The 18,295-nt window shown below is 38.9% G+C and overlaps 1 protein-coding gene across 1 annotated transcript in view; it reads right to left on the minus strand.

The window, feature by feature from the left end:
* Nucleotides 1–18,295, minus strand: part of ADAMTS19 (ADAM metallopeptidase with thrombospondin type 1 motif 19) — a 135,718-nt gene that overhangs the window by 91,839 nt on the left and 25,584 nt on the right. The window contains exons 3-6 of the mRNA XM_069002224.1: nucleotides 17,595–17,760; nucleotides 10,721–10,893; nucleotides 9,669–9,752; nucleotides 8,696–8,853 (exon numbers count right to left, since the gene is read on the minus strand). Of these exons, the coding sequence (XP_068858325.1) occupies nucleotides 8,696–8,853; nucleotides 9,669–9,752; nucleotides 10,721–10,893; nucleotides 17,595–17,760 (581 nt within the window). The remainder of the gene's footprint in view (nucleotides 1–8,695; nucleotides 8,854–9,668; nucleotides 9,753–10,720; nucleotides 10,894–17,594; nucleotides 17,761–18,295) is intronic.

Here is an 18,295-nt window from a genome sequence, read left to right on the forward strand (position 1 = left end):
GCCAAGGAAGGCGCTTTTGAGCAGAATCAAACAGAATCTAGACACAGCATTACCATTAAACAATGATGCAGAAGAAAATAGAACATTCCTGCTAAACTTAAAAAATTAAATAAGTTCTGATAGATACACATAGGAATCAAGACAGAACAAATCTTAAAGATAACTCATCTGAGTAAATTTTCTTCTAATGTAGCCAAAACTGGCCTCCTGACTTGATTAGACAAAACAAGAGCAAAAAATGAGCCTTTGAAAACATGCAGTAGGACAGAATAGCATCCTTTGATAAAGATGCAGAAAAATGTCAGAATAACACCACTACCTTTGTTCACACAACGTTGTGTCCAGTTTTGGTGCTTATGCTTGAAAAAATAATTTTGTAAAGTGGAAAAGGTCTGGAAAGAGGTGAGAGAAAAATTACATAGAATAACCTCTGTAAATTACTGAGACAAAGAAGAGTTGTTACTTGAGCACAGCCTACAAGTATCTTCATAGGGAGGAGTTTTCTAACAGATTTTAGCAGCAAAGGGTACAAAGAGATCCATGGTTGAAAGCTGAAGTAACAAAAATTAGAAATAAGTCCAACTGTCCATTCAGCAAGTAAATAACTGTGCCAATAATCAAATGCAGAACACAGTTAATCTTCCTTTCTTTTAAATTTTTGTCTCAAGACTTGTCTACCTTTCTTGTTCACCAGGAAAATTAAAATGTAAAAATTACTGTCTAAATTTGACATTTGGGTCTCGCACTAGATACTCAGAGATTTTAAGTTCAGCTTAAGTCCATGTATTCCTATGGAACAGAGCTGTACTAGTGAATGGAACATACACAGCCTAATTACACCAGCTTGAAAGAATAAGCTGAGAGCAACAGGTAAATTCATGGAAATTTTTCCCACATCCATTCCCACAACCACTTCACAGACTCAAATACCTTACCTTAAAAAAGAAAACTTAACTTAAAAAAGAAAAAACCAAAACAGCATTTGATGACTTAAAACTAGTGTGATTTTTTTTAAATACACAAGGTGAAAATACAGGTCTTCAATGTTACAGGACATTCTGGCTTTAAAAAAAAAAAAAAAGACAAAAGGACAGAACTTTTTATTTAAATATGCTTTTTTCATGTTTTCCTGCTTTCTTCTGCATCTACAATCCTATTACTAAACAATTAACAGTAATGCCATGTGAGATTCTCATGAACTTCCTTGATGTCTTGATAAATCAAATTATCAGCAGAGTTGATAAATTGAGTACAAAATTATCAAGAGAGTTGGCAGTATTGAAATCACAGTGATGAAGACAAAATTAAGAATAATCTCATCTCTCACCATGCATTTGCAAGAACTCACTTTTCCAAAGCTGAAATTCACTAGTAGTTTAAGGACAGCAGTAGCTGCTTAATAACCCAATCTCTCTCTCTCAATACATTACAGCAGTTTGGGACAGCCAAACACTCCAGGATTTTGGGGTGACCCTGTAATATCAGTTTCATTCATGTAGGTATCTTTCACAGTCTTCTTCCTCTGACTTTCTTGAGGAAATAAAGGAATAAAAAGCAAAGTCAGAAAAATAACTTGTACTTCTTGTGTGTATTGGAAGATAACGGTAACACTTAAAAAAATCTTGTCCAAACTTTGGGGAGAGGTCTGGATGGCTGGAACTATTGGAAGTAAAATAATATTTATGAAATCTACTCGCTGTTTATGCCATTGCTTACTTTTCTAGAACGAGGCACTTTCTTACAGTGAAAATGCCTAACAGCACTGTTTCAGTTATGTATCACCCAGGACAAGGAGACCTCAGATACTGAAGTATGAATAAATGGCTGATGCACATGGTCAACATGGAACATCACTACCTGATGAATATTAGGAGAATCAGAGGTCTACTTTCTGTTCTAAGAACGTATGAAAATATAATTTCTGAGAAGGACAATAAAGAATTTGGTATTTTTCTGTACTATTCTTTTCATATTTGTTCTTCTAAAAACCACTCTGACACAACAGATTGACCAATGCACTGTATAATTTTTAAGTGAAGGTAGATTCTGCCTCATTCTTGTGACCACACTTTTATACACTTCAAAGCCTTCATTACCTAATTTGCAATAGAGAATGTCAGAACTAGAACAGAATATAGAAGAACTTTAATACCATCACAGAACAACTGGGAACACCATGGGCCTTTTCCTGCCTTATTTTCAGTTACTTCATTCAGGTCAAGCAACCTATGCAGATAGCAACTGGTAATGTTATCTCAGCGCCACCAAAGTCAGGGTTTGTCTCTGCACACTCAGACCCTGTGATTTAAAAGGCAAGGAGGGCATTGATGCGGTATGTGCATTTTTTCCTCAGAGAAAAGTAATTCCTCATAATGTCTATCTCTAAAGTAACTATGCTAATTTATAACTGAATACAGTAGAAATTACCTGACAAAACAGGTAGTTTTATCAAACAGTCCTTAAATCAATTTTTGTCTTATTTATCACATTCTCTTTATATCTAACCTCCCCAGTAATCTTTTCTAAATACATTACAAACTCTTTCTGCCTTTCTTCTCCTTCATGGCATCATATTTTAAACAGGATATTACTTCATCAAAATAAGCCAGTTTAAAGGGAAACTAAACAAAAACTGACATAATGAAATAGGACCAAAGTAAATTGAAATGAATTCGTAGCAGATTCATATGTATTAAAGTCTATTTGGGCAGCAAAGAAAGCTGGTTTTGCTTTCCTCTTTACAGAACAAATGCAAAAATAAGTTTTGAAAACTACCTTTTTCCTGAAAAGGCTATGATGGCTCTCTCGCTGTTGAATAACAGTCTCTATAACATCCATGTTACACTCTTTGTACATAGGCATTAAAAATCAGCTCTGCAGAACACTCAATACTTCATTTCTAACTCTTGGTTACTACACAAAACTGGCATGTGAAAGCTCAGGAAAACTTCTACAAAGCACCCTTGCTGTCCTATTATCATGTGAGACAAAACAGGAGATGCGGCAAGTTTTAGGAGTGCTGCCACAGAAATTGTGGCATATCCAAAACTTTACATATTTGCTCGAAAAACACCAAGCAGTTGCTGTTTATCTGTATGAACAACATTATTTCTCTCAATAAAGCAGAACTGCTGTCCAAAGCTCTTTGGAAGTTGTGACAAAGGAGCTTATTCCATGTTTGCAAAACAAAAGGAGACTCTGAATTAACAAAACACACGTGTAGAGCCACACATGGTGTTAGCTGTACCATAAACCTGATGATATGTAGAGGTAGCCTGGATTAGCAAAACATTTCCATAGTCAGAAAATTGCTCTGGTGTGATTTATTAGCAGCTAAAGCAGCTCTCAGATGGGAGGCAGTACAGTCTAGAAAATAATACCACAGAAAAATAAAAACATCAGAAGAACAGATCTTTTATTTCTAGCTCCAGCATTACCTACTATTTGACATCTAACCAATCACTTCCCTTCTCTCTACTTCAATTTCCTTAAAACTGATCAAAGATTCAATCCAAAAAATTGTATTTAAACTGACTGGTAAAAAACTGCAGACAACCCTGGAGCAAGTCCAGAGGAGAAGCATGAAAATGATCTGAGGGCTGAGGCACCACTCCTATGAAGACAGACTGAGACAGTTGAGGTTGGTCAGCCTGCAGAAGAGAGGAGCTGATATTACAGCCCTCCAGTATCTAAAGGAGGTCTACCAGAGGGCTAGAGAGGAATTTTTTACAGGGTCGTGTAGTGACAGGACAAAGGGGAATGGCTTTAAACTGAAAGAGGCTATGTTTATATTAGATAGAGGGAAGAAATTCTTCACTGTAGAGGTGTGAGACACTGGCCCAGGTCGCCCAGAGAAGCTGTGAATGCCCCATTCCTGAAAATTCTAAAGGCCAGGTTGGATGGAGCTTTGATCAATATGCTCTAATACAAAGTGTCCCTGCCCATGTGGTAGAGGGTTTGGAACTAGATGATCTTTAAGGTCCATTCCAACCCAAACAATTCTATGATTCTATGAAATCAGTATATCATTATTATGAAGCAGAAAAGCAACTTAATGTGATCAGACTTTCACACATTTAGAATCACAGAATCCCAGAATTGTTAGGGTTGGAAGGGACCTTTGGAGATCATTCAGTCCAATTCCCCTGTCAAGGCAGGGTCACCCTGAGCAGGTGACCAAGAAACATGTCCAGGTGGGGTGTAAATGTCTCCAGAGAGGGGGAGACTCCATGACCTCCCTGGGCAGCCTGTTCCAGTGCTCTGACAACCTCAATAGAAAGAAGTTTTTCCTCATGTTGAGGTGGAATTTCCTGTGTTTTGGTTTATAGCCATTGATCCTTGTCCAGCAGTTGAGCACCACTAAAAAGAGTCTGACACCATCCTCTTGAAACCCACCCTTGAGATACTTATATTCAGTAATGAGATCCCTTCTAAGTCTTCTCTTCTCCAGACTAAACAGGCCCAGCTCTTGCAGTGTCTCCTCATAAGAGAGATGCTCCAGATCCCAAATCATCTTTGTGGCCTCTGCTAGACCCTCTGCAGTAGCTCCTTGTCTTTCTTGTACTGAGGAGCCCAGAACTGAACACAGTACCCCAGACGTGGGCAAATAGAAGGGGCAGGATCACCTTCCTCAACCTGCTGGCCACATTCTTTGCAATGCACCCCAGGATCCCATTGGTCCTCTGGGCCACAAAGGTACACTGCAAGTCCATGGTCAACTTCTCATCCACCAATACTCCCAGAAATGCTGCATTAAATCCTAAACGCTGTGTGGCCAAAAGCACTGACAGCTGAAGATATCTCCAGACCACTGACTCTATCTTAACTAGCATCTCTTGCATCAGTTCAGAATGCCTCTTCCTCTTCCCATGAAGCTTCATTAAACTGAAGATGAATAAATGAGAGGAAAAAGGTGTCACAGGCTTTATTTATTTTATAGCATCTTGCCACTCACAAGATACATATAACAGCTAAAGATTGCAGCCCTAGGTTCACTCTCCTGGCCATACAGGCTTGAAGCATTTGATACTTGCTCAAACTGCTGCTGCTATTGCAGATACTGCTAGCTGCCTCAGCTGTCTCAAATAAGAGAGCCCAGGGATAGGGTTTCTAGCAAACAAGCAGAATGCTATTGCTCATTGAACAGTCACAAGTAACATCTAGATGTAAGGAAGTCTATTCCCCTTTAGCCATCTTGATTAACGCAATACTACATATGATACTCAAGTATCCTTTATGCCTTGGCCCAAGTTTACTCTTGTCGCTATGACCCAGCCCACTGCGGGGCTGGGGCAGCGTGATGCCAATCAATCCCAGCCCGTCCCCTGGATCGAGTTTCCCGAAGAGGCAGACTCAGAGGGTGGGTCGAGGGGCGGCAGAAGCCTAAGCCGCACCCCCTGGGCGGTGCCCGGGTACAAGCCGCCTCCCCCGGGTTGGGAAAATTCCCGGTCACTGGGTTGTTCACTGGTTCTCTGTTATAACTCCCACCTTTCCCCCAGTGGTTCTTGTTAAATTGTATCCTCCCCCTGGCTTGTAACTCATTGGTTGTTTTCCCCTTTCACCGCAGTTTTCAAATTGCCTGTAAAACCGAAGACAAGCCTCGGGGACGGATCCCATCGCGTTCCATCCCTTCCGAGCTTGTTCGGGTTGCGAAACTTCTCACAATAAACCTGTTAGGAGTCAGACCAGAACAGCCTCTCACTTCCTTTGTCTCCGAGCTAACATGAGCCCGTACTATCGGTTCCTGCTATATTTTCCTCTGCAAAGAAGCCAGTGAGCTAGCTCAGCCAGCAGCCCTTTTCCTGATGCTGAAGTCTCTTCAGTGATGCACAGAAGTAACACAGCTGGACTCTCTCTGACCTGGGGCACGCCAGAGCTCGTGCCTCGACCACAAGTACTGCATTATACTCTTTCCTACTGCTTGCTTCTTTTCTTCTCCATCTAGACTTCCCCCCCATCCCCCCGCCCCGCAATGCACTCACTACTACTAAAATCAGTTTGGGGTCTTAATCTGCAAAATCTATTTCTAGTCTGTTACCCCAAGTAGGCTTTCTGATGAGCTAATGAAAATTTGCTGCAGAGGACATTTCTCATGTCTTCCACCAAAGATGAAAAGAGCTTGTGGGAAGCTTAGCTACTGCTTAGCTAATGTGTTAATGTGTAACAAAAACTAATCTGCCCCCTCAAAGCCCCAGCTATCCATAAAACAACCATACACGTTAAATACAGAAGGATGACATAGAGTAAAAAGTGGGGGGTTTTCCAAGAAAAGATAAGGGACTGAACAGCAAAAATGGCAACAAAGCTGTTGCCACAGCTAATTTTCTAAATTTCCTGCTTCCCATAAGTGAACAGCTCTCTTAAACAGGAAATTTTAGGGAAGCATTTTTCTGCCTCAGAAAATTGAAATACATTATAGATATTGGAATAATCAGAATGTAACTAATCTAAAAGAAAAATGCGTTATGTTCTCAGTGACAGTGCTCTGTCATGTAAGTGTAAAGCTTACACATGGTTTTAGGATACCACATCACTGACCAGCATGGGTTTGCGCAGTGGTATTCCGCTACAGCAAATCACAGGAATTGTCTTTGGAAGGGAGCACTGAAGGTTATCCAGCTCCACCTCAAAAATGGCACTAAGTCCAACCCTAGGCTGGTTGAATCATCATTCTGTCCTTTCCTCTGGATCGTGTCTGCACTCTGGATGAACACCAACATGCATCCCCCTGTGCACCACTTACAGCCAAAAACATGACAGTACCTGCTTGGAACAAAAGAGGTGAACTGGAGGCCTATTTCCTTCTCAATCTGTGAAATGCCTGACACTTAGTTACAAGGAACTGCAGATCTGGAATCATAACCTTGTGGCTGCAGAGCACATGTTGAGCATGTACATGAAGTACCTTCTGCACACAATGAAACATACTAGCTCTAGGTCAGTAAGAGGAACGCATAACTCAGTAATGTGCCTACTGCTGATCTAGCTCTGAAAGATTTAAATATGTTTTGTGTTTTGAATGAAAGTATCTGCAGGTCTGTGTGGGCTGCCTCTTTTAAATGAAGGCACATGGATGAAGGATTCCAACCTTTGCTATACAGATAAGACCTCAGCTATAGAGCCAAAGAAGAAACAAGAGAGTAAGCTATTAATCATTTCAAACGTTTACCATCTGGGAAATACTGCTTTCTGCACCACCTCTACCAACACTTTACCAACATCTTTGAGATCAAGATGCCTCAAAATGCTCCCTTCATCATTGAAAACTAAATTCTTACTGTGTCGGTGTCATAGGTTAGCAAGCATAGTCCTGGAAGGGATGTCCTTGCTATGGGGTGCTTACAGCTTCCTCTGGGACCTGATAGAACCTATCAGCTGGCCAGTTTGAATATGGACAATTCTTTAAGCCACTTAAAGTTGTGACCGCCTCTGTGACACACACTTAAGAATAGAAAAACTCCCCCCCAGCTCTCTCTCGTTTCTGGTGCTGGGACAGGTGGCTGCGGGGCCCAAGAGAAGGCCAGCAGGCCCGGCCCCTGCTCGGGCCAGGCCGGGCCAGGCCACGGCTCCAGGATGACCCCCCCCCAGCAGGGCTGTGGGCAGCCAGAGTGGCTCGGAACTCCCCACCTCCCCTCTCCACTGCAGCCAAGATTTCAGCAAAGCGGCACCGCTGTCCGGCAGAGGTCAGGGGACCAACAGCGATAAAGCCACACACAGCTGCAAGGCCGAGGGGAGATTAACCCTTTTAGTGCTGTGAAGAGCTGAAAACCTGAGGGAAGAGAAAGAAGAGAGGCTTAAAGCTGAAATTCTGTTGTGAAGCTATGATATATCAGAGTATCCCGTTGTAATTTCATGAAGATATGGGGGGTGGAATGTTCAACTCGTGAGCAAAAGCACCTGCGCTGAGATAGGCAGATGCTGACGCAGCTGTAATTTCATGAGAAGTTTGGACAGGGAGAGATGGAAGCGATGAGGACTTTTGCTCCAAATGGGAAAGGAGAAAACCTCAATTCCTAGAGATGCTCCCAGAGATAGTCCAAGAGATGAAGATGAGGAAGACCCTTTGCTCCCAGGAAAGGAGAAGGGCCTCTGTTCTTAGAGATGAAATGCTCCCAGAGACGAGTGAAGAGAACTTTTGTTTCTGAACGGCTCAACCTTAAAAATTGTACCCCAAAAACTTCAAGAGATGACCCTCGAAAGCAGTTGCGGGAAAAGCTGCAAGTCGGGGGAAGGGACTCACATGCGAGCAGAGAGACTCCTCTTCCTAAATGGACTGAACAATATTTGGAAGTGGGCAGCTGTCTCATTGTGATAATGTTTTCATAGCACGAGCAAGAAGAGACTTCTCTTTCTAAATGGACTCAACAAGGTTATTATGGAAGTGATAAACAGACTGAACATCTCAAGGGTTGTCTTTTTACATCGTCAGTGGGAGAAGGGAGGAAGGTGGAGGAAAGAGGAGAGTTCTGAAGGTATGGTGCAATTTTTTTTTTTCCCTTCTTTTAGGTCTGTTAATAAACTTCTTTATATTCTTTCAAGTTTGGTGCCTGCTTTGTGTTTCTCCTAATTCTTATCTCACAGAAGATAAACAGTAATGAGTATTTTGGGCCAAACCACTACAGTTGGCCATCTAATTCAATCTATGTTCACACTGGTGTTATGACTATTTTTTAATGCTCATCTTCCACTACTTTACCTTGTGATCAGTATGGCTGCATCAACTGAAGACATGTCTTCTCCCCAGCTTGTCGACATTTCTAAGTGTATATCATTCCTCTTGCCAAATTCTTCATGTTGCCATTTACAAAAGCTTTCCAGCATTTTTTCCCCATGATGTCCAATATACATATCTGCCTGGAAATAAAAAACAATTCATTTTATTAAAACTAGGATTCTGTAAATAGAATTCAGAGCCTTTTTTGACTGAGTTACTAAAAATATTCTGCTTTTTATGACATAATATATCCACAGCAAAACAACTCAAATTTCAGGAGCAGAGACTACCTTTTTCTCATGTTAAAGATACAAATGAAGACAGCGCATTGACAGTGTACATGCATCTGTTCACTCAAACTCTTGCCTTATTTATTTGATGATTTTTCGTTATAGTGAGGAAAAGTATAAACGTTAAGGTTCAGAATTTGAACATGAAATGAGATTACTCCAACTACTGAGAGGAACTGAAGAAAGAAATACTTACTTATTCACTGGAAAATTATAATATTTTAAATTAGAACTATTGTTAAGGGAATCCCATTTCCTTATGAACTAAGTGCTATATCAGCTTCTACTTGTCTAGGGATTGGCCAACAGAGAGTATCAGTCCTCCTTCTACTATCCATTGGGCTTAAAGACTATTTTTCTGTTGAGATACATGAATGCACAAAATGCAAAGCAGAAGCAGATTTTCTTAAGATCTACCTGATATCCACATAGAAACTTTAATTGACTTTAATTGTAAGCACAGACAAGTTTCAATACATGCAGCACATGAATTAGGAGAAGGTTAATCTGGGCTGCTCATCAGTGCAAATCACTAAATAATATACAAAAGTTAACTGACAAATTTTTTTAGCCAGTAAAGTTCATTAATATTGCAAGCTTTTGTGGAGCAACAAGATAAGTAACATTACCCTCTACAGGCTAAGACAAACATCATAAATACTTACTGGAGTCTCATGAAGGAGAACAAGCTTAGTCACCCGAAGATTTACTTGTAGTCCAAGACTCTTGTGTTGGAAAAGATTAAAAACCTAAGACAGAAAAACCAACAAATAAAAATATGAACTTGTATTGCACGTACACTAAAAATAACAGAACACTGTATGCTAAAAACAACAGAACCCCAAAGAACCTCAAAACTCTCATATTCTACTGTAACTGTTTTATTTTCCATAATTTGAACAGAACATTAAGATAATGTACTATGTTGGTCTTCTGAAGGGAAAACAGAGCTTAGGCAATATTCATTCCGGGGACATAAAAATACACATTATCCTCTGAATGGCCATGACCACTTTATAAATTGTGGCCTGTTTCTCCAAATATTTACATGCATATTTAATACTGTTCATATGAAAATTTCTATTCAGTTAAATCCATGATCGGGGACCAAGTGGTCTGAACCAACCTCTAATTCTCTAATTCTTCCTATCCTTCTTATATTAATTGTTCAGCCTAATTGTTCCCCTTCTTTAGAGCAATCTTTCCTTGTATACTACAGATGCTATTTTTCACTGCTTTATGCACCAAATGAGTGCACTATAGCTCCAGATGGATCCAGAAGGGAATGTAATTGTCCATGTCCATCACTCTTCCTTTTTTTATTACCACCATTGATCACAAAATCCTCTTCCTGGAAGAGGAAAATGTCATGAAATGAAAATGTCTCCTTAACAAGCATAATGTCTCCTTAACAAGTCATCAGAAACTACCCAATATTCCAACCTTTCCAACAACACCATGAGCTTCTAACCAAAAATTCATCTTCTCTCACTTCCAGGCTTCCCTGAGATGTATGACCAGACAGTACAGATAAGTCTGCATCACCACGGTTTTCTGCTGCAAAACATATGGGCTAAGTCTTGACAGCCTGCTGATGGTCATGGTAGTAACTGTCCCTTACAGGTGTTCAGTCAGAATCATTAGAAGGAGTAATTAAATAAGCCTGCTGTGTATGAACTGTTGGCAAAACATCAAAAATTAGTTTTATATTTCCTACCATGTTTAAGATGGTTAGAATAAATCTTCTGGCAGCATCTGTTCCATGATACGAAACCATAGCTGGATCTGCCACCACAACAGTTTCTATGTTGTACTCCTGAGGTAACTTGTAAGAGTATCGCTTTCCTCTTCCACCTTCTGACACCTTTTGATTCTTGGATTTTCTTTTATCTGTAAACCAAAACAGCACTTGAGAAACTCATCCATCAAACTACCTCTGCAGTACTTTTTAGGATTTGTTACTCTTGGCTATGTTATAACTCTCATTATGCAGAAAGTAATAGCTATGGATTTTAATATATATATGCTTATTTGCCTCTGCCAATGCTAAGGCTCATACTGAAGGTCTATACTAAGTATAAATATTAGCTCATACCAAGAAAACAGAAATTTTATCCATCTTTTCAAATAAAGTCAGAAAGATTATTTGCATCCTTTCACCTAACTACTTATAAAAAGAATATGTGTCTCACTCTAGTTTGTGGGAGAAAGCGCAACTCATGTTGGATCTGAAGGAAAAATAGTCTCACTGACATTGCAGAATTGTTGTCTGTCCATCTTCATAAATCACAGAGAAAATATCTTGATGTAATTGTATCTCAGCATACAAGACAACAAATACAGATTTGCCATAAAATCATGTGTTAGGTAAATACATGCAACAATTCCATGATTTGCGAAGAGGAAAGAATATTTCAGGTGAATGACAGAGAATGATATAGGTTTGTTAGAAACAAAAAAGTGAATTTTTACTGACACGACTTGAAAGTCAGTGCTGATGTCATTATAAGCAGCTGAAGCAAAGTAACAAAACCAAACTCTGGAAACAGGCCTCCAAATCTACAGAAAGCTACAAATTGAAAACATGTTACATTTATGGTAAGGTTGAGGTTACTGATGGTGTTAATTTTAAGTTTCCCCTCCAAAAACCCAACAAAATCCCCATTACTACTACGATATATATTAAACCCCCCCACCCAATTACACAAAAACTGTTCAAGCCAGAAGGTGGTCAGATTTACAGACAGCAGCTAGCAATGCCATTTTAAATAATCTAATTTAAAACAGAATGCAAAATTAAACTCCTTGTTGTAATAGCCAAATTTTGTTAGATCATCTTGAGTGGATGTGAAGCTTCTGGGACCGAGGTCGTTGAAACCAAATGAAGTTTTTCCCAGCATCCACAATGGAATATCAGGCTTTCTTTAGCAAAAAATGTGATGTTTGAAATGACAATTATGTTCTGGAAACAATCAAATATTCAGAAATTTTGAGGAAATGTTTTGCAAAATCAATCTCATCTTTAAAAGGAAAGCTCCTGCACTGCATTTTATAATACATGACCACTCTCCAAAAAATAAGTCACTCTTCAGGAAAGTGCTAAAAACAAACTCACAAAGTCAATTAACTCACAAATTAAACTTAACATATAAAATACCAGTGGAAAAGGGGTCTGTGGTTTAAATATACGTTTAATATAGGTTTTATGTAAATACAATATAGAGATATATTTTTCAATGTAACACATATAAATTATGCACGCTTAAAAAATGTTGTCTATCTCTCTCTGTATCATGCATATATATGTGAATGATTTAGTCCATCCCACTACATCTGAGAAGATCTTACTGATCCCCCTACAACTGGTGACAGTGTAAGACTTACTAACGCATTTACTAAAAGAAAAAAGTATGTATTCTCCAGACATAAATGTTTGGTGTTTGATTACCTAGAAAGAGCTTATAAATTTAGGCTATCTAAAATTAAAGTTCTTATTTTGATCCTTCAGACACTTGCTTAGCCTTACAACCTTCTGCTACACTCTAGCCTTACTCATGTTTGCTAACTGTGGATCTACAGCCTAGTTTATAAAACATCATACGTTTTCATCGCTCTTTTGAGGATAATTTCTAATAAAACCTCAGTGTTAGTATTTGTGCCAAAACCCCACCTCCTATAAGCTATATAGCTATGGCTTACCATACAAACATCTAAAGTTGCAAGGGTAAGATATAGATCTAAGTCTAAAAAGTAAACTCATTTGGGTTAAAAAAGATCTCTTATAAGCCACCTGGTTAATCTGCCTTCCTCCTAGGCACAGTGCAGCTTCCAGGAACAGTTTATGCACTGTTCACTTCTTTGTAAAAAACAGCAGCTAGTGATTGGAAACTTTAAATTTAACCTTAGCATGTACAGAGACGTCTCTTAACATATCTCTCTTAAAGTTATAGCTAGCAGTGCATTTCTATTCAGAACTGACAGTTCACAATAAAATACATCATTGTGCTAAACACTAAGAACACTGTGGTCCCATAAACTGTTGAAACCTCTGTCTTTTGGGATTGCAGTGAATGAGAAGACTACACAGCTCTGCAGACAAGCTGTCTGCCCATCATTTGCCTTAGATATCTCTCCCATTAACAAACCAATGGACAATCTGTTCTTGGCCAGCCAACCTTTTCCAAATTGCTGGCAGAAATCCCCATCACGAGATCTCATTTATCTGAAAACTGTAGCTCTTCTCGAAGAACTTTAGATAAATGGAATTAGTAACTTTGGTACTACTGGTATTCAAACAACTGCCACATTTGCTGCCACATAACAAGCAAAAGAGGCTTTAGGCAAAATCAATTGTTTCTTTATATACTCATAAATAAGTAAAAATTACAAAGAACTGGTCATTATTGAAGGCAAAGTATGTAAGAGATAACAACTGCTACAAAAAACCCAGCTACATCAATAACGCATGTGCTATCAAGATAAAAGTCAGAATAAAGATGCATTAATTAATCTTAAAAATTTAATTACATTGCCAAAATAAAAAATAAATTCTACAGGAGGGTTCTGTGCAATAAGACCTCTGTTGTGTGCAACTATGGAAAATAAGAAGATTCCATATCCGTATATTATTTAAACACAGTTGAGTAAAAGGAAAGCTAGGAATACTGCATTACTCCAGCAAGATGGCTAAAAATACTGCAGCAAGGACATTTGACATAAAATAGGCAATTAAGAGAAAACAACAAGAATGCTAACAAAACAATAACCCCACCCTAAAAAAATTCAGAGAGATTAAAATCCAGCTACTATAATCACAGGTTACATAAAGTATCTGAGCCACTAAGAAGAGGCTCTGACTACAGGACTCCTGCACACCTTCAAGTCCTCAGGCACAAAAGCATTTCCTGAGTACATGCACATGAGGCCCAGGCTACAGGGGAATCACCACCACTCCCCAGGAGGTAACCCAGTCATACGGAAATTGCCGCATTCTGCCTACATAAGGAATATTCAGGAGCTTAGGAAGACATGAGCTATACCTCCATTGTAATTTGAACAGGGATTTAAATACTTTCCTACAGAGTGACAACTTTTTTCTGGAGAAGAAACTAACACCTCAAGTAGCACCAGTCTCCATCTGACACAATTTCATACATCCATGACCTGGATTGTTTGCACACTTTACTGCAAGACTATCACATAGAAACAGGCTGTAGAGAAAGAATCAACACAGCTCTCCCAGCTGACTGTGCAGTCTACATCCCAAAATGTAAAACTTCTGCTTTTGATTCAGTGAAACCTAGCTGGCTTTTTCCTGCAAAATGACATCGTTCTAAGAGGAAAAGCACGCTTGTAGCTCAGGACAGTGTATTGTTTATTGCCAGATCTAAGAAGTAGAAGAGGAGTCTTCCAATCTCACAAATTCAGAGAGGATTCGAAATTCACATTTTTCATATCCTGGGTAAGAGATTTCTTTTTTCTCAACATGCCCCATGCCTTGACCATGACTTCAGTTCACTGTACAAACAACTTCAGTCTGGAACAAGTGCTTCAGATTAGGAAGAAGAAAAATATCTTAGCTTCCCAGTGTGGCCCTTTGCTCTAATTACAACTGCTTCTCTCACATTTTTTCCATAACACACTTCTGAATTGGTTTCTTTTAAAGGTTTCATGGGCCATGTGCTAAAGACAGGTGTGGAGTGCAAGGTCTGTGGATGTGCAACCGGCTTATATATGTGAATAAATCATACACACTTACAACAAAATTATATACATGCACACTGTCAACAATCAAGAAAGCATCTGCTTCTGTCAGTATGATTCTTTCCCTTGCCTAATCAATAAGAAAACCACCCCATTCATAAAAACAAGTTCTTTGTTCTCTCCAAACAAGTTTGGCTGTGTAGCAACTTTCAATCCACCCCTCAGTGGTAACGGACAACAAACAATACCTTCTTTGATTGCCTCTGCTAGTACTCCATGAAAAGCTATTATTCCCAATAGTGATCCTTCAGCACCTTCAGCACAGACATTCATCCCTTCTGATAATTACAGTTCATCACTGGCAATACTCATTTACTTGATAGGTAGCCAGCCTTTGAGATCGATTTGGATCAAAACCAGCAGCAGAAATACCTGCCCCTCTTCTGACACACAAGTACTGTAGAAGCAAGAGATATGGTTGTAAGACAGGACCATATTGCAGAGAAGTCGCTGTGTCACCAAGGTTGTAGTTGCTCTATGTCACACAGCTACACCTCTACCAAAGGCAGCTGAGACTATCTCAGAGCCCCACACACTCATCTGTTTTATTTTTGTTTAATTGATCTACTTAGCTTATTATTTGACTTAGAATCCTCAAATATTTATGTAAAGGCTTATTTTTAATGCTTCAATTCACCTTTAAGGCTGTGTCTGTAGCATGAATATCTTGGTGATATTAACTAACTTCATGTCACCCAAACAAATTCCTCCCAGCATAGACAGAAAATTTTAAGCATGTAACTTACTGCAGTCCGTCTCCGTAAAACAACCTGTAGCAGTGGACTGAGGGACTGGTCTTGCTAGAACAACAGCATCAGTTAGAAACTGCAGATATTTATAGTCCCTGGCAATAACATTGTGTCAGAAGATGCTACTCAGTTATGCACAGCTTGAACTCTTTTGAAATTTCAAAGCTGGTAGTAAATATAATGAAACTTCCTTCAAGCAGATATTTGATTCTCAGTTGACAGATTATTTACAACAAATCAAAGCTTTGAGTGTAAGATTATTACAAAAGAATAAGCTGACTTTCCCCTTTTAGAGGGGATATTTGATAATGAACATCACAGAAGAATAATGTCCTTACAAAGGAGTTTGCATCTTTACTCACTTTCATAACCATCACAGTTTGCTGCGTCAGATACTCCTCCCCACCTTTCGCAGTGCATACACCACACACACTTTTCATTTTCTCTCTCATTCCCATACATATGCAGGCATGCATACCCTACAACACTTTTCACTAATAGAGAGGAATAAACAGCTTTACTTAATGTGAACAACCTTTACTAATACAGAAAATTTAGCTTTCAGATAAGCAGTGTCAATGTAATACAATGCCTAGAAAAGTAATGTAGAGCCACTGGAGGAAGTTATGTGTCATTTATTTCATCCCACTGCAAAAAGAGGCTTGCTTTGCTAATGTATCTTTGGTTTCAAATGGATGCCTAACTATAAAAACAATTCTTCCAAAATGGAAAAAAACTCCACCACAAAACCTGCCACATTTATTCTGTGACTATATAAAATGGACAGAGCAGTATAAATGTTCAGGAAGGATCAGACAGTCATGGAAAAGTTTAGGCTGAAAATGATCTCCAGAAGGCAGCTAGTCCAACCTGCTGCTCAAGTCAGGGCAAGTGTCAAAGTACAATCAGCTCTCTTAGAGCCATTTCCAGCCATGCTTTATAAATACCTGGGGATGTGGACTCAACATTGCCTCTCTAGTCAACCTCTTCCAGTGCTAAGCATTCTTGCTGAGATTTTTTTTTTCCTTATGGAAATTGAAATGTCCCTGAACACAAGTTACAACTGCTGTCTGCCACAGCATACCTCTAAGGAATGTCTGGCTTCATCCTCTCTCTGCAGACCCTTAGGCATCAGAAAACTGCAGCTGCATCCTTCCCTTTATCTTTCCTCTCCTACTTGAAATAACTGAGTTCCTTCTGCCTCATCCCAAATGTCATATAATCCAGGTGCCTAACCATGTCAGTGCACTTCTGCCATTTCTTTGCATTTTGCTAGGATCTCATTTATACATGAAAAACATGCCTAAAAATCTGATCTAAGAATCACTCATTCTGGTTTATTTCCTAGGAGAAAAATAATTTCTCACAACAACATTAGAAACATCCCCAGCTCATGCTGAGGTCAAAAGACTGAGAAGAACCCTTTGGAGAATGAGAGCTGATGATGAAGCAGAAAAAACAAAATGTCGTCTTTCACAAAAACCATTTTTTCCCTTCTCCACTGAAAACTATGAAGTCATCACTATGTGCCAAACTTCTGTTGAAACCCTTCTGCCTCAACAACTTGTTCTACCTGCCATTGAGGAAGATGCTTTAGGATTGTTTCATACACATCTTCTAAGTGTCATTCATAGAACAAAAACACTTAAAAAATTATTTCAATTCAGACACATTTGGAAGTCCACGACGTTACTAAACAAAACCAGGAAGTTCTCCTTAACTGTGTTTTAAAACAGAAAATTAAGTACAAGCACTGCACATAGTGAAATTTAAGCAGCTCTGAAGACAGAGAGGGACAGAAAATAGATTTTAAGTATTAAGTTGAATTTAAAAATGCCCTGAAGATTTCTGCTTTCAAATACAAAAGTATATTAAGAAGCAGCATCCATTCCTAATGGACAATTCCCTCTCCCAACAAGTGAAACTGTAGCCTCAGCATGCCACCTCGGAGTCCACCATAGGGTACTGGTACAAGAATAATCAGATATGCTTTTTTCAGGGTTCTTTTTTAACTACTATCTACTTTTCTTAAAAATATATTTGCAATATTACAACTTTTCAGTGCGATTTGTATATTACCTGTAACAACACCACAGTACTGATTCTGAGAAGGTGGCTTTTCAGAAATTTTCTCCTCTATGGATCTTTTTCGTCTGTACACCCTGTGTGCATGTCCTGTCACAGCCAAAGTGCGGTTGAGTGGCTCAATAAATATGAAGTCCTCATTAATCTGTATAAACCCCATCTGCAAAGGAAAACAAAAGGAACATATAAGGTAAGAATTTATTGAGTTATGTACAGTCCTGCAGGAGGAAAAAACCCCACAAAACTCCATTTAAGAAAACACTTTGTTTTAGTAACCTCATGAGCAAAGTGAGTACCTTTGTATTTTACAAGTTTTCTACTTAAATGAACCAGAATAAATTTCATTTATTTCACCTAAATCTGGGTGGGTGGGTGGCTACATGCCAGTAGCATATGCACAGTAAAAGATATGGAATGTTAAAAGTTTACTTTGGGAGACCCAGGGGGTCATTTATATATGTACAGCATGTACGGAAAAGTCTATACACTGGTTTTATTGTTTATTATTGTCACATTTTTAGATAACTATATTTAATGAAATAATAGGAACAACATAAGGCATGTGACTACATCCTGAACAAATGAGAGGATGGAAAAGAATCTCATGGCACTCTTTTTACTCTTTTTCAAACTAAGAAAACCCAAAACTATTAAAAAAAAGGCAGAAATACGTCCTTGGTTGCCAGCAGTTACAC

This window comes from Aphelocoma coerulescens (assembly GCF_041296385.1).
Source record: "Aphelocoma coerulescens isolate FSJ_1873_10779 chromosome Z unlocalized genomic scaffold, UR_Acoe_1.0 ChrZ, whole genome shotgun sequence".
NCBI lineage: Eukaryota > Metazoa > Chordata > Aves > Passeriformes > Corvidae > Aphelocoma > Aphelocoma coerulescens.